At 45.6% G+C, this 15,709-nt stretch overlaps 3 protein-coding genes across 3 annotated transcripts; 2 read left to right on the forward strand and 1 right to left on the reverse strand.

Moving 5' to 3' along the window:
- The first annotated feature begins 997 nt into the window (after positions 1-997).
- LOC4330306 (dehydration-responsive element-binding protein 1G-like) lies at positions 998-2,269 on the forward strand. Its single transcript, NM_001416821.1, has one exon. The coding sequence runs from the start codon at positions 1,043-1,045 to the stop codon at positions 1,715-1,717; it is 675 nt and encodes a 224-aa protein (NP_001403750.1). The 5' UTR covers positions 998-1,042; the 3' UTR covers positions 1,718-2,269.
- Positions 2,270-7,008: 4,739 nt separating this feature from the next.
- Positions 7,009-8,179, reverse strand: LOC4330307 (uncharacterized). Its single transcript, NM_001424576.1, has 2 exons — positions 7,579-8,179; positions 7,009-7,416 (listed from the first exon to the last, which is right to left on the reverse strand). The coding sequence occupies exons 1-2, from the start codon at positions 8,071-8,073 to the stop codon at positions 7,141-7,143; spliced, it is 771 nt and encodes a 256-aa protein (NP_001411505.1). The 5' UTR covers positions 8,074-8,179; the 3' UTR covers positions 7,009-7,140.
- A 2,301-nt stretch (positions 8,180-10,480) lies between these two features.
- LOC9271844 (zinc finger CCCH domain-containing protein 17-like) lies at positions 10,481-15,411 on the forward strand. The gene is made up of 9 exons (NM_001428235.1): positions 10,481-11,226; positions 11,315-11,410; positions 11,503-11,592; positions 11,696-11,797; positions 11,880-12,026; positions 13,014-13,133; positions 13,319-13,378; positions 14,703-14,800; positions 14,878-15,411. Exons 1-9 carry the CDS (start codon positions 10,774-10,776, stop codon positions 15,017-15,019), a joined length of 1,308 nt encoding a protein of 435 aa, NP_001415164.1. The 5' UTR covers positions 10,481-10,773; the 3' UTR covers positions 15,020-15,411.
- The last annotated feature ends 298 nt before the right edge of the window (positions 15,412-15,709 follow it).

The raw sequence follows: 15,709 nt of genomic DNA on the forward strand, positions 1-15,709 counted from the left end.
TGTGATATGTTTGCATGGGTTTTAAGATATAACAATTTAGCGGGTATGGATGTGGCATTCGTTCATGTTGAACTTTAGCATGTACTCATATATAGAAAGTATATATATGATTGCAGATTTTATATAAAACTATGCATTTTGTAAAATATGATAGGGTCCAATTCTATAATTTGATTCTACGGGTTGACACTGTTAAGAAAAACAATCATCAAGTATTCCCATCCTGTTAACATTGATCAAGTTTGAGTTGCAGATGGTAGGATTCAAAGATGGTACGCATTGCTCTGCCTTAAAAAAAAAAAAGGAAAACAAATGGTATGGCTTATATATGGACGGTCTTATTTATTGGCTTATGCTTATAAGTTAATATTTGAATTTTAAAGCTTAAATTTGATTGTTTTTTATCGCTGTTTATTTTACAACATTTACTTATATATTATATATATAAGTTTTACTCATAAATAATCTTTTATTTGCTAACAAGCTATTGGGACTGCGTTTCACAGACAATCCAACCCGTCTCGCAAGATGCAAGCCGGGCGAGTGCGCATCAAACTGCCCACTTGGAGAGATACTACGCGACATCGCCTTCTCCGGCCGTCACAGTCACACTCAACACAGACACATCCGAGTCCCCTTTTCAACATAGCGTCGCCGTCCCACGAGACAACGAGAGGAGCGCGAGATGGGAGCCCCACCGGCCACAAGAGAGGAGATGAGAGAGGCCCAGAGCGGCCCACTTCCGTCCCATGCCTGCGCGTCCCGCGGGTCCCTATCGCCACCCCGCGAGCTCCAGCTGGTTCCGACCCAATTAACGTAGCGCCCGCCGGCCCCGTCTCGAGCCCAGGCCAGAGGCTCCCGACCCGGCAGGTCGCGCGCGCTGCTGCTACCTGGCTGGCGCCTCTCGTGCCACACCGCGTAGATACAGTTAACGCGGCCCACGTCCCTCTCCACGCGCTAAACTATATAGCCCCCGCCCGCCACCACCTTTCCCTCCAGAATTCAAACCGGATCAACCTCGCTCGCTTACTCGTGTTTAGGCATGGACGTTTCTGCTGCGCTCAGCAGCGACTACTCGTCGGGGACGCCGTCGCCGGTGGCGGCCGACGCCGACGACGGCTCCTCCGCCTACATGACGGTGTCGTCGGCGCCGCCCAAGCGGCGAGCGGGGCGGACCAAGTTCAAGGAGACGCGGCACCCCGTGTTCAAGGGCGTGCGCCGGAGGAACCCCGGGAGGTGGGTGTGCGAGGTGCGCGAGCCGCACGGCAAGCAGCGGATATGGCTCGGGACGTTCGAGACAGCAGAGATGGCGGCGCGCGCGCACGACGTCGCCGCGCTCGCGCTCCGCGGCCGCGCCGCCTGCCTCAACTTCGCCGACTCGCCGAGGCGCCTCCGCGTCCCGCCCATCGGCGCAAGCCACGACGACATACGGAGGGCGGCGGCTGAGGCGGCCGAGGCATTCCGGCCGCCACCAGATGAGAGCAATGCGGCCACCGAGGTGGCAGCCGCCGCATCGGGCGCCACTAATTCGAACGCCGAACAGTTCGCCTCCCACCCGTACTACGAGGTCATGGACGATGGGCTGGACTTGGGGATGCAGGGCTATCTCGACATGGCGCAAGGGATGCTCATTGACCCGCCTCCAATGGCCGGTGATCCTGCCGTAGGTAGCGGCGAAGACGACAACGATGGCGAGGTCCAGCTATGGAGCTACTGATCCTGCGCGTTTGAACTCAACTTGGTTTGGCGCGAAGAGATCGCATGTACAGCTTAAGGGAGTCGAGTACAAGTACCTCAGGTGTACTCCACTCGTTGCCCCTTTCCCTTCCCTTTCGTTTTTCTTGAGCTTATCTGCAGGGTAATGTTATGTATTGCTGCTCTTCTGATGAAATGTGATCGGAAGAAGCGGAAGGCCAGATCGAGCTTATGGGTTCTGAAGACGGTGAAGGCTTGTCGAGTGTTGTGAGCATATATTCAGAAAGTCAGGCACTGTGAAAGTATGAATCAGATCAGCCTTGTTACGAATGAGAGTGATCGACCTTGTTCAGTGTTTATAATTGAACCACTTGTGTGTAATAAGCAGCAAAGCCATGTTGCTTGCTTGATCTGACTCTTGGGAATGGTATATTTCTCAAAGAATGCAGGATTGACTACTCAGAATTTGACATTTTGCAGTGAAATGATAGGATTGTTAAATTAACATTGGAGGAGAGGCATGTGTATATATGTTAAGAAACATTAGTAATGATGAGCCTATGATACTTCGATCTGTAGTGGTTTATGACGAATTGGAATTCTACTCGGTTCACAAATTCGTGAGATCTTGCTCAAATTTTGAGCATCTCAAGCCGGTTCAAAATGAGATCCGGAGGTGCATTCTGAATAGTGTTCTCAAATTTTATTCGAACTTAGTGAAAAAAAACGTCTTACTGTGGCTCAAATTTCACCCGTCAATAGAGATTTGTTATAAACCCTGTCAATATTGAGGTGATACTTAACCAAAAAACAAAAAATAATTATTATCACCTCATAATTTGGATTACCCAAATAAATATAGTGCATGCACCCAATAAAATAAAAATCTTATGGAGGAAGGATTTAAATAATAGGAGCTGTTCAGATTGATGCCATTTTTAACCATACCATTGTTTTTTTTACAAAGTTGTCAAAAAAAATGTCCACATTTAGTTTGTTGATATTATCAAAATTTTGACAGGTTTTCATATGTATTTATCAAAGTTAGGCATAAAACTAAATGTATGCATATTTTTAGTAATTTTATAAAAAAAAAGTATGATTTGAAATAGCATTAATCTGAACAACCCTTTACAACCGGAGTGCACATTCTATCAGTGACAGTGAACGCCTCAATGTTTTTTTTTTCTTTTCTTTTTTTGCCAAACTGGTCACTTCTCTAAAAAAATGGACTTCTGAAATTTCTACATCACAAAACAGTTTTGCAATCCATGCCTAGGCATATAATACGACCCATAGTCTTTGTCTATCATTAAAGGCAATCTTATTTATACAGTACGAAGTACCTTCGAGCTAAAGCTGGCTTAAGAAAATCCTATGGAACATTCTTTTGACAGCGTCAATGAAGCTCTTTGTAAATTTTAGGCCTCAAGCTGGCAAGCCGCGGGAAAAGGCGGTCCCAGAGTGAGGTCTCAGGTCAGGTCACCTCGCGCGCGTTGCGTTGCTGGACAAGGCCACAACCCACAAGGCCACAAGCCACACAACTCTCACCAGACACCAGTCGCCACTCGCTACCAACGGCTTTCGCGGTTTTGCCAGCTCGCGCACTGGCTCTCTCGCGCGCGCATGCCTTTCCGCCTTTTTACCGGGTCCGTACTCCGTCGCCGTCGGCTGCCAAAGAATCAGAAGCATCCAGTCCTGTCGTCGTCAGCTCATCACGAGAGGATCTAGCTAGCTAGCAAGACTCGGTCCACGGGGAGGAGAAACATGATGCGTCGATGGTTCCAGCCGCCACGGAATTTAGTAGTAGTACTAGTAGGATTTGGTATGACAGTAATATATGGCAACATGTCATCGTGTTATAGCAGTGGTAATACTGTTAGTACGTGGCTTTACCTGATAGTAACGCGTATGTGTCCGTTACACTTTGTTGGCGTTTGATTCTCTTAAAGACGAAGATAAACATTTAAGTATTTCACATAAAACGGGGTGATAATAATGTGTAATTAATTGAGTTTTTATTCTTACAAACTTAAAAAAATAGATTAATCTGATATTTTAGAGCAACTTTTATAAAGAATGTTTTCGCACAAAATACACTATTTAACAGTTTGAAAAACGTGTCACGAGTATCCAAAATTGTATCATCTGTTTGTAGAAGAAACGGAGTCAGACAGCCCCATAACCAAAACTATTTTTTCCCCACAAAACTGTTTATATAATTTCAGTATTTCCAAAAAATAGTTTAAAGGCTTTGGATGATAGGGACGAGGGCGTTCTCTGTTGTCATGTGCATGTATAGGTCTATTTTGAGTCCGGGCAAACTTCAACATAACTATGATACAAAATTTTCATCAGTAATTTACTCATTAATATTAAATTTTAATGGAGACTAGCAAAAGTGCCCGTGCGTTGCAATAGGAAGAGTATAGATCAGAAAAGTATGCAATTAATTAAAATATAAATTTGCTGAAATATTTGGTATTTTTAAGTAAGTATGTGTATAATTAAATAAATTTACAAGTAAAGCAAGTGTGAGAAATAAAATATAAGGGTTAAATTTAATTTTTTAAAATTCTCCATGATTAGTTACGCTCTTTGGAATTTTATTGGAATTTTCAGAGCTTAATTGCTAATTTTAATAATACAAAAATCATTTAATAATTATTTAATTAGAAAAAGAAAGAAAATCCTTCCTTTTAAGTTTGGTTAGAAATAAACACATTCAATCACTATAATTGTAAATGCTTCTGAAAAAATGAAGTACTAAAAATGAACTTCTTTTCTTTTACTTCGGCCCGAGGGACCAAAAATAGACTTATTTCCAGCCCTTGTCGGTCGGCCCACGGCCTTTTGGGTCGCGCGGGAGCACTTCCCCTCCCCAGGCCGCAACCTGGGCTTGGGCCTGAAAAGTGGCCTCGCTCTCGATCCCTCTTGGGCCTATTTCAGCCCGGACGACGCCAGCCGTCTGATCTCTAGGGTTTTGATCAGACGGCCGAGCGTCGAGATCGGGGAAACAAAACCCCATCTCTTTCCTCTGCCGCCGAAACCCTAGCCCATTTCCTTCCCTCCCTTCTCTCTCTTCGCCGCCCTCCCCTCCGCGCCCCCGATGCTCTCTCCCTCTCTCGACCTTACCCGAGCGGCGGTGGCGGCGCCCTTCCCCCCGAACGGCGGCCTTCCTCCCGCGAGCGACGCCCTTCCCCCCGAGCGGCGGCCTTCCTCCCCCGGCCGGCGGCGGCGGCACCCACCCTGACCACCGGCGGTGGATCTAGCGGGAGGGGAGGCAGCGGTGGCGCTCTCTCCCACCACTGACGGTGGATCTAGAAGGAGGGGAGCCGCCGGCGGCCAACCGTCCTTGCGGCGGCGACGGTGGGGTGCGGCGGAGACGGCGGACCGCTCCCGACAATGGCATCGGCGGCATTCGCGCTCCCTCGGCGACGGCCGTCCCTACGGCAGCGTCGACTGCGACGACGGCATGTGCGGCGTACGCGGGTAGATCCGTCAGCGGTGGCGGCAACCGCGGGCGGATCCGGCGGCGGTGGTGGCCTCTTCTCCCTCTGGCGCAGTGGTCGCGGGTGGATCTGACGGTGGTGGCGTCTACTGAGGGTGGATCCAGGAACGGCGGCTTCCTTCGCCGTCTGTCTTCTCCGTCCGGCGCGGTTGTGGCGGCCGAGGGCGGATCCGGCAGCATGGGAGTGAACTTCTGTTATGTATGTTGTGATTGTTGTTGTTCTTGGATGATTTCGTTATTGTTGTTGTTCTTGGATGTGGTGTATGTTGTTGTTGTTCTTCTTGGATGATTGTGGTTGATTTTGGAGGCAAATAGTGATTGATTTTTTGGGGGGCGACGGACAAAATCGGACTGAAAAAGGCAGGGTGGTTGATTTTTTTTTTGGGGGCGATGGACGAAATCGGACTGAAAAAAAATCACACGGATGGACCAATCGGACTGTGATGACCGGAAAAATACCAATATTTATATTAGTTATAGATAGATATAGATTTCTCCAGCGAGCCCGAGCACTAGCCGGGCAGTGGATCCGCTATTGGGTCTACTATCCAATTGCTCACCATAGTTGATATTTTATAACTCGAGGGCACTCACACTAATATGTCCTTAAATATTAAGCAGATAATTTTAAAAAAAACCAAAATCAATGAATCTGATATAATAGGCATATATCATCTTGCAAAATTTCAATTCCAAAGTCGATTAAAAAATAAGAAGAAAAAAAATTAAATTCAGTTATGAATGACAATACAAAACTATTTGTAGCTAAATTCGCGCCGCGAGGGGGGGAGGGGGGCAAGACGTGTACATTTAATTAAATTTGTTGTTGTATATTTGTGGTGAGACATACAAGACATAACATTTTAATCAATGAACCCCCTTCGACTTTTCATTCTGAAATTATTTGTCCAATGAGAATAAGCTCCTTTTTTTTAACTTTTTTAGACCAGCTTTTAACGTGTTCGACTATCTCACTATGTCTTACCAGATATTGCACTTGCACATGATGCACACTGCCTTATCATAGGCATGCGTCGGGTCCTCCAACATTTCAAAGGTGCTCAACAATAATTTTTCTCAATATATGTTGCAATTTTTGTTTCTTCGATGTTCTACATATTGGTTGTTGGTGGCGCAATCAATTTTGTTGAATGTTGCATCTTTTTAAACATTTTTCTCCAAGTTATGAAACATTATTTTTCAAGCAACAAAACATTGCCCTATTTTTTTTCTTCAAATCGGATGGATGCCCAATTTATTATTTCGTCCTAGATTAGGTGGCATACATTGAATTTTCTACAATGGAGAAGACATTTTGGTTACTTGTTGACACTTGGGCTTGGGTTCGATAGTGAGTTGGAGTGGATTTTTTCACGGCACACAGAAACGAGATAAGTCATTAGAACATGATTAATTAAACGTTAATTATTACAAACTTAAAAAATGGTTTATTTGATTTTTAAATAAACTTTTATATAAAAAGTTTTTGAAAAAATACACTATTTAGTAATTTAGAAAACGTGCTAACGGAAAACAATAGAGTTGTCACCCCTAAACTCACTGCCGAACAGGGCCTTAGCAGTTAGCACTATGGTGCATTCTATTAGGGTGAAAAATTGGATAAAAATTTGTCCAGCTGTAGATAATGAGAACTGCCTCAAAAGTGTAGCAGATTTAAAATCTACTAATGTCGGATGGCCCAACACCTACTCTGATTTTCAAGAAAAAAAATTAATCCTCTCTAGGATTTACCACTTTTATAATATCTGTATGAATGAGTCGTTCAAAAAAATAAAATCTGTATGAATAAGAGGCATTCCCTTGGCCAATACTACAATAGTACAGTCTGTTCTTTTCCGTGCAAGTTTCGTCCTGCAACATTCATGCGTTTCACCACGCATTAAGATCTATACAACCAACTGAAACAGGCAAGATCAGCTTGGTTCAGTGATGGAGATGGTGGCGTTCAAGTAAGCGATGCACTCGGTCGGCAGGCTGAGGAAGGTGTTCATGAAGACGTCATCAATGGGGTCGACGACGGCCACCCCTACCAGCTTGCATCTCCCTTCGCCGTCCATCCTTTCTCCAGTTCCTCGTCTTATGGCTCCACTGGACTCCTCGGAGGTCAGCGTTGTGTCGACGAACAGCGGCGGTGCTCGGTAGATGCTTCCAACCGAGAAGCAGAACCTCGACCTGAACTTCAGATCAACCTGAAACGAGCACGATCATTCATGATCGTGATTATTCTTACAGCAATGTCTCTGCTCTGTTTTTCTCCAGAGATTGTTCAGATGTTCTGCCTGACTGCTTGCCTGAAGAAATCTAGAGCACACATGCGCATAACTGTGACGAGACAACCACATGGATATTACCTGACCACTTGTTGGATCGATGTTTCCGCGGAGAGCCTCGGGCAAGATGTCGATCTTGAGGAACGGCGGCAGCGGCAGCCCGAGGAACTTGGTCGTCGCGCCGGACATCGCCGGGATGTACAGGCTTGACACGTCGAACTCGACCAGAACCGTGCCACTATCCTCGCCGCTGCTGGCGACGACGCCGACGCCGCGGCCGCCCTGGGCGTTGTACGCGAAGTCCGGGTACCTGGAGATGCCCAGCCGGCACCCGTCCCGCGTCCGGAACTCGACGCTAAACGTGCCTGCCTGAGCCTCCTGCGGCGCCGCGATGGCAGGGCTGGATCGTTGTTCGCCTTGCCCGGTGCACGCCACCGAGACGGCAGCGTTCTTCTTGCACGGGCGATGCAGGTGTCTCGGTGGCGCTCCGAAAGCACACGGTTTCTTGGGAATTGAGGGTTTTTGCTGGGCCCGAAGGTTCGACGAGGTGGTGCTGATACTGCCGGGCGGAGTCATTTGGAGGCACGCCGGCAGCACGGCCACGGCGGCGATGGAGAGGATCAGCAGCCGGCGCCGGCTGCCGGTTTGAAGGAGGCTGTGATTTGTGTGGCTGTGCCGGTGTGCGATGGGCCACGACCCACGATAGACTTATCCATTTCATTTTTTGGTTTCCATTTTTTTTCTCTTTTTCTGGATATGCCCTGAATTCATCATTTGGTTGATGAAATTTTTTCATGAATCGGAGTGTCAGAAGCTTGAGTGTTAGATCTGTCTTTGCTGCATGCTCAAACATTTTGTGCCGACTAAGAGCCGGGGAATAACAAATTTAAGTTGACCTATAACACGTATTTCTTTTTGTTTGATGCGAAACCCGTATGGTCAAAGTAGAGAAGTATATCTATTGACTCGAACTGGAGTACACTCGTCATGCTTAGCACAGAGCTGAAATTCCAAGACTTGGTTTGTTTTGGATTTGGCTAAGGTCAAACATGAGCGATTCAACAGTCCAAGCCAATGATGCTTAGCTGGTCTTTTCGGCCGTCCAACGCTGCAAGTCTTCAAAGCCATACACACTTGCATACACAAGTTGAAGACTTGGAACTCTTGAATTGGCTGCTCTATACTACTGGGCGAAATTAGCTGGGCCGGTTTTGAGCATCCCACATAGTTTAGGCCTGGTTTTATGCTTGGGACTATTTAAGGTGGAAATGCAGCTGGTAGAAATGCAGTTTGTGTGAGTTTGAAGAAGCTAGAAAAACCAGTGACTGGCTTCTAATCTATTTTCTACTATTCTATAGTTATTACAAGTTTCTCATAATCTGGATGGGACACTTTTTTTTTTTTTTTGAGAATTGGACGGGACACTCTTCCAAACATACCCTTAAGGTTGTTGCTGCCTGCTGACGTGAACCGAACAAGGTAAGTTTTTTCTTGAGGCCCATCAAGTGAAATGTCTCCTTCTCAAATAGACCATTCTGAAAGTTCAGCCCAAAGGACTGCAATACGCTGTGAATAAGTTCATTTTGGTCCCTTAACTTGATAGCAAGTTCGATTTAAATCCCTGAACCGCAGTACCAGATACATTGGGTCCCTCAATGTCAAAACCAGTGCAAATAAAATCCCAAGATGGTTTGGATGACGGTCTCGGTTGACATGGCACCTAGGTGGCTAGTTTGACTTAGTCCTTGTCTTACATGACGGTAATGTGACACTGGAAGAAAAATATAAAAATTTAAAATCAAAACAAAATGTGGGGCCCACATGCCAATCAGACAAAAGATAAAAACTAGTGGGACCTTGTCAATGAGTCCCACCCTCTATCTCCGCGGACAATGGCGCGTCGTTGCCTCCTTCTCCTTCTTCCCTCCTCTCTTCTCGAGTTCTCTTGCCGGCTAGCTACTGCCGTCAACGACCATAGCAACGAGAGACATTATTGTCGGCATCCCAACGACGAGATCCATTTGAGGTAGTGCTCCCGAGGGCCAGCCACCGCTCCAACCGCCACCGCCACTGCCACCGCCACCAATGCATGAGGGAGAGAGGAAGATGGCTGCGACGACAAGGAGGAAGGCTGCGACGACGAGGGATTCGTGCTCCGAGGCCCAGCTGTGGCGGATCCGCTCTCCTTACCATCACTGTCACCTTCCCTAGACACAACCGCCATCGTTGAGCCGCCGCCACCGTCACCTTCCTGAGCTGCACCCGCCGTCGCTAAGATGGATTTGTAGTGGGAGAAGGCGGGGAGGGGGGGGAGAGAAGGGCAGCGGGGCACGGTTGTGGATGGATGGATTTGTGCCGATAGGAGGTGGAGATGTGGGCGGTGGAGGCGGCTTTCGGATGGTCAGGGTCGTGAAGGGTGGAGGATGACGAGCAGGAGGGATGCGTGAAGAGGGGCTTCTTGGCCGACTCCGGCGATTTCTTCCGCTGCATCAACACCCGTTTCGCTGGCACTGCATCCACTGCACTTCACACCTTCTCCTCCGATGTCTCTTCTCCATCCCACCAGTGTTGACTCTTGCGGCTGACATGCGAGGCTCACATGGGTCCCCCCTGTCTCAGCCGGTTGACAAGTGGGTCCCACATGGACCCCATCTTTTTTAAAATTATTTTTTTATGTAATTGATATGTGGGCCCCACATGTTTTACTTTTTCCTGGATCAAAGTGCGACGTAAGCGCCACGTCAATCCCACATAAGACGAAGACCTAGTAAAAAAGGCCACGTAGGCACCACGTCAGCTAAAGCCCAGGGATAATACTCCTGAGGGACCTCATTTACACTGGTTTGTAAGTTAGGGACCTGTTGTATCTGATTTTTTGGTTGAAGGACGAAATTCGGATTCGTTGTCAAGTTAAGGGGCCTCAAATGAACTTATTCCCGTCAGAAGCCACATATATAGGCCGCGTCCTCACGCGGTACGGGCCATGTAGAACTAGAACCCATCTCAGCTCACCCGCAGTCGCGCGACCCTGGGAAAAAAGGGCCACCCATCAGTGCCTTCTCCTCTCCTCTCTCTTCTCTTCTCTCTCTCCGATCCGGATCTTCCTACCCACTCCGGCGAGCCCTCGCCGCGTCGCCTCCACGCGACTCGCTCCCGTATATCGGCGCTTCCCTTAGCCGCTGCCGCCGCCCGCCTATACCACCAGCTATATCCGATTGCCTCCTCCCCCTTTCGCGCCTCTGTCCCGCGCCCCACCAAACCCTAGGCGCGCCGCCCATGGACATAGAGACCGACGGTCGCTTCGGCAACAAGCGCGTGCACCACCGCCTCGGCCCGGCCAACGGCGCCGCCTCCTCGTCCACCTCCGGGAAGGTCTGCATCCACTGGCGCGCCGGCCGATGCAATCGCTTCCCCTGCCCTTACCTCCACAGCGAGCTCCCCGAGGCGACAGCCAAGCGCCCGAGCCAAAGCGGCGGCGGCGGGAACGTCTGGAGGAATCCCCACTCAGGAGGTGGAGGGGGCCGCGGCGCCGGCGGCGCCGGGGGCCCGAACAAATGGGGGAGGGGCCCCGGAGGTGCGGATGGTGGCCCGAGGCACAAGGTGCCCGATCGGCCCTGCAGGTACTTCCTCGCCGGCGACTGCAGCTACGGGGAGAAGTGCCGATACCCTCACTCCTACTCCATGAGCGATAGCATCACGATGCTTACTCCGCTCCAGGGCCACGAGAAGGTGCTCGCTTCCCAGATCAATGCGCTCGTCTGGTAAAAAAAGAAAAAAAACCTAGCATTCTAACTCCAATTGTTGTGTATTCCATCAGGTTGTGACAGGGATTGCACTGCCGGCTGGGTCAGACAAGCTGTATTCTGGGAGTAAGGACGGAACTGTGCGCATGTGGGATTGCCAAACTGGGCAGGTAGCTGAGGCATCATTGAAATGTACCCTTCAGAGGCTCTTCTGTTCTGTGTGACATTACTTTATACTATCTGCTATATGGTCCTGTGTTAGTGTGCTGGTGTCATCAATATGGGACGTGAGATCGGGTGCATGATCAGTGAGGGGCCATGGTTATTTGTTGGGATTCCAGATGCTGTGAAGGTAGGGCGATTAGACCTGAGATTTGTGACTTTGCTTCAGCACTATTGGTGTAATGGTGTTCATGTGTGTGTCTATCTGCCTGATCTATTGGTACTTGGTATAGGTTTGGAATATGCAAACACAAGCGGAAATGAACCTTACTGGGCCAACGGGGCAAGTCTATGCACTCGCTGTTGGAAATGAGCTACTCTTTGCCGCAACACAAGTAAACTTCACATTCATTTTGCTTACGTTTGGTCCTAACATTTTTATTGTCGAATCATTCACTCGTGATGCCCTTGGTGCAGGATGGACGGATTTTGGCCTGGAGATTCAGCGCTGCAACAAATGGTTTTGAACCAGCTGCCTCTCTTGTTGGGCACCAGCTTGCTGTCGTTTCATTAGTAGTAGGAGCCATGAGGCTTTACTCTGCTTCAATGGACAAAACAATTAGAGTAAGGAGAACTTTTGACTCTTGGTTCACACCTATTCATGTTTACTCTTAAACAGATACACTTGCTGTTGGAAGCTCTGTTGCATATATAAACTTCCCCACTTAATTGCATCCATCTGTTATGTTTCCAATTGTTGAAGTTCACAGTGTATAATTTTGCATTATCAATAGATCTTTTATACTGTGCATATACACTTCTAGCTTTCTCTAATAAATTTAAATAGTACATATTGCTAATTGATTTATCTTCGGGCAACAAGCATACATAAGTAAGTTGTTTCTTATATATTTTCTCAGAATAAATGCAATCAAAGCTGAGGTACAAATCTGCACCTGGTTTAGGCTACTACAGGCGCTGCAAGCTTGCATCATAATTTACTTAGGACATGCACTTGCATTATTCTACTGTTGGTTGACGTGCACATTTTGTTGTGATATGTCAACTGGCACGAAGAACATTTGCAACTAGTATTTTGGAAATTACTCATCAGCAGCACTATAAATCACCAGTACCAAGAATTGCTCCTGTTATAAACTTATAATACATACAAATGGTCCCTCGTGGCATGGTCCCAATATTATTGAAAATCTCTATGTTATATTTGAATACTGGAATGTTATTTTCATGGTGCGATGATTGTAAGTTTTCCTAGTAATTTTGGTCCCTTCAATCTTAACATAGCTTGAGTTACCTATTCTGTTTTGATGTACATGTATTGTCGTATGGATTCATTTTTAAGGGATATTATCTACTTATTTCCACTTTCCGGGAGGTATTTTTGAGGTATAGGTTTTCTTAGTGTTAATCATGGGGTATATACTCAATCCTGGTTACAAGTATGGTGAAAATACTCGTTTTGTTTATCATCATATATTTTTCTGCATATATGTTTTCTTTCCATTCGATTGCACATACGTCGTTCCATAAGATGAGAATGATGTTCTATTCACTTTACAAATAGTAATGACAGAAGGCATAATATTTCAGGTGTGGGATTTGGCAACACTGCAGTGCATACAGACTCTTTCTGATCATACAGGTGTTGTTATGTCTGTATTGTGTTGGGATCAATTCCTATTATCATGTTCCTTGGATCAAACAATAAAAGTTAGTCTCTGTCCTTGACTTTATGTTGTTTAATAATTTTGCAGATATGTCTTCACATTCCATATCTTACCCTTTTCATTGCATTTCACACTCGTTCATTTTGTTCCTGTTCTTCTAACATCATATCTGTAATCACGTTTTATCCTTTCAGTGCATTCATACTTCTACGCTGTGTTTCTCTTCAGGTTTGGGCAGCTACAGAAAGTGGAAGCTTGGAAGTAACATATACACACAAAGAGGAGCATGTATGTGACTCGATACTCAATACTCTTAATAAGCGATTGCACAGGGGTTATGTTCTGTTACACCCTGATGTACTAAATCCTTATTATATTTAATTTGTTCATTTTCACAAAAACATGTTACCCTTTCTGGCGAACTTCTAGACAGTACCATTTTATGGTTTTATGTAATGGGTGTCATCTCCCGCCCTGTTTATTATGGAATATAAATAATACTGATCAGTGATCCTGTTTATACTCCTTTGAACTTACCGTTAGGATTTCCTTTACACTTCCCCATGCTAAATGTTTTACATACAGATTAGCAATTTGTCTACTATTAAGACAGCTATTACTCCCTCCATCTCAAAATATAACTATTAGAGCTGGACCATTGAGCGAATTGGATCAGTTCACTGGTTTTGCCAGCACTTCAACAACAATTAAACTGGCAATTTAATCATTTCAACATTTAGATGTTTATTTGCATGCTTTATCTAGCTTCTATACAAGTTAGTGCCCTTATTACACAAGAGCCGCAAGCTACCAAAGTTAATGAAGGCACTAGGCACTAGTTGGGCCACTGAGGTGCAATGAGCACCTAGCCTGCATGTCATGGTATGACTGGTGGCAGAGCCAGAAGCGTAAAAAAATATTTATTGGAGGGGGCTGATAATACTAGTTATGATATTTCATAAAAGCAAAAATAATTAGTGTGAATTATTAGAAATTGAGGGAGGCCGAATCCCTGCTTGCCCTTTCCTGTCTCTGCCCCCTGCGTATGACATCAGAACTTGATTTGTGAGTTTTCTAATGGCTTTGCCTGCCACCCTTTCCTGCTACAGAGCCAATATTTCTGTAGTGATTCACATAGCCAATATTCATGTAGTGATTTGCAGGATACTTCATGTAACTGCCTAAAATATAAATGTGTTTACAAGCATCATCTATTAGTAAAAATACATGTTCCTTATTATTTGTAACACAAGTAAGTCTGGCGATGTATGCCAGATTGAATGCTTTAAATGGAAGTTAATAAATCCAATGAAATCTGTACACAGGTAAAATGACATGTTATACGAGTCATGTACTATAACTACACTAATACCACATTGGTGTGCTGGCATTTTGAATTTTGAATAATCACTTCTGTTCCGTCAGTACTAGTTCCATAAGAGTGTGTCCTTTCATGGTCACACACTTTTGCCTTTGAGAAACCAATCCTTTCCATTATTAATATAGTATGGCATCTGCCTTGCACAAAATTTGGAAACACGCATGCCCTTTACTTCTGTCAAATTTCTTCATTTCAATTTCCAATGCTCTGATGGCTTTGTTTTATCTGTAGGGAGCACTTGCCCTAAGTGGCATGCCTGATGCACAATCAAAACCTGTGCTACTATGTTCACTAAATGACAACACTGTCCGACTATATGACCTGCCATCGTAAGAAAGTTGTCTTGCTAAGATTATTTTGTTTTACTTCTGATGTTTATCTGAAGTGGCTCCTTTTGGGTTTGTAGGTTCAGTGATAGGGGCAGGATATTCTCAAAACAGGAAATAAGGGCAATACAAGTTGGTCCTAGTGGTTTATTTTTTACTGGGGATGGAACTGGTGAGCTGAAGGTGTGGCAATGGGTTATTGATGGATCCCAGACCAAATGAATATAGTGTACTCTAGATTAGTTTCCCCCCTTTATTTGGTGAGGGATAAAGAACACATGCATAATGATTTGAGATGTGGTTGGCGGCCAGTTCTGTCCTTGCATGTCCTAAATTTATTCTCCGAGGGTATGAGATTCAATTGGATCGCCTTGCAGTTAGATTACAAGCTAAGTCTCACCATGGACGAGAGTTTCTGTCCTGGAATGAGTTTCACGTGAGGGCAATAATTTCTTGTAATATGTAAAGCACTGGAAGTCTGGAACCAACAAGTACATCTGATCACTGTTACGATGTGCTGGTAGTTCAGAGGATGTATCAATATAAAGGTTTTGCTCGGCTGCATTTGTATTAAGGAACTCAAATTTTCACAGCAATACAATTGTTTGTTGTTCTCTCTCGGAGCACGGCATTGTTTTCCTCGAGGGCTTTTGGGGAACATATAGAATTTTTCACTATGTGGTATTTTGATGACTAGGATGTACCTGATCTATAGTTCTTTTGAAGGAATTTAGCACGGCAGATGGCAGCAAGAATAGCAACAGAGTTTTGGATGATGGACAGTTTTCACAGCAAGAATGCAAAATTTGAACTAAATTGTATGCCTTTTGAAAGCAATCTGCACAGGCTTTAACTGTAAGGTCCATAGTTGAGCTTCATCTTCCTGATAGGCGAACACTGTTTGTTGAGCCA

The sequence above is a fragment of the Oryza sativa genome, chromosome 2 (genome assembly GCF_034140825.1).
Source record: "Oryza sativa Japonica Group chromosome 2, ASM3414082v1".
NCBI classification, from domain to species: Eukaryota; Viridiplantae; Streptophyta; class Magnoliopsida; order Poales; family Poaceae; genus Oryza; species Oryza sativa.

What these genes read in the sequence shown, in the direction of transcription:
- LOC4330306 (NM_001416821.1), top strand. Translation starts at nt 1,043, where the DNA reads ATGGACGTTTCTGCTGCGCTCAGCAGCGACTACTCGTCGGGGACGCCG.
- LOC4330307 (NM_001424576.1), bottom strand. Translation starts at nt 8,073, where the DNA reads ATGACTCCGCCCGGCAGTATCAGCACCACCTCGTCGAACCTTCGGGCC. An exon ending in TCGATCCAACAAGTGGTCAG is followed by an intron (nt 7,417 to 7,578) that starts GTAATATCCATG and finishes TGCTCGTTTCAG; the next exon opens with GTTGATCTGAAGTTCAGGTC.
- LOC9271844 (NM_001428235.1), top strand. Translation starts at nt 10,774, where the DNA reads ATGGACATAGAGACCGACGGTCGCTTCGGCAACAAGCGCGTGCACCAC. An exon ending in GGGATTGCCAAACTGGGCAG is followed by an intron (nt 11,411 to 11,502) that starts GTAGCTGAGGCA and finishes GTCCTGTGTTAG; the next exon opens with TGTGCTGGTGTCATCAATAT. An exon ending in CAATGGACAAAACAATTAGA is followed by an intron (nt 12,027 to 13,013) that starts GTAAGGAGAACT and finishes ATAATATTTCAG; the next exon opens with GTGTGGGATTTGGCAACACT.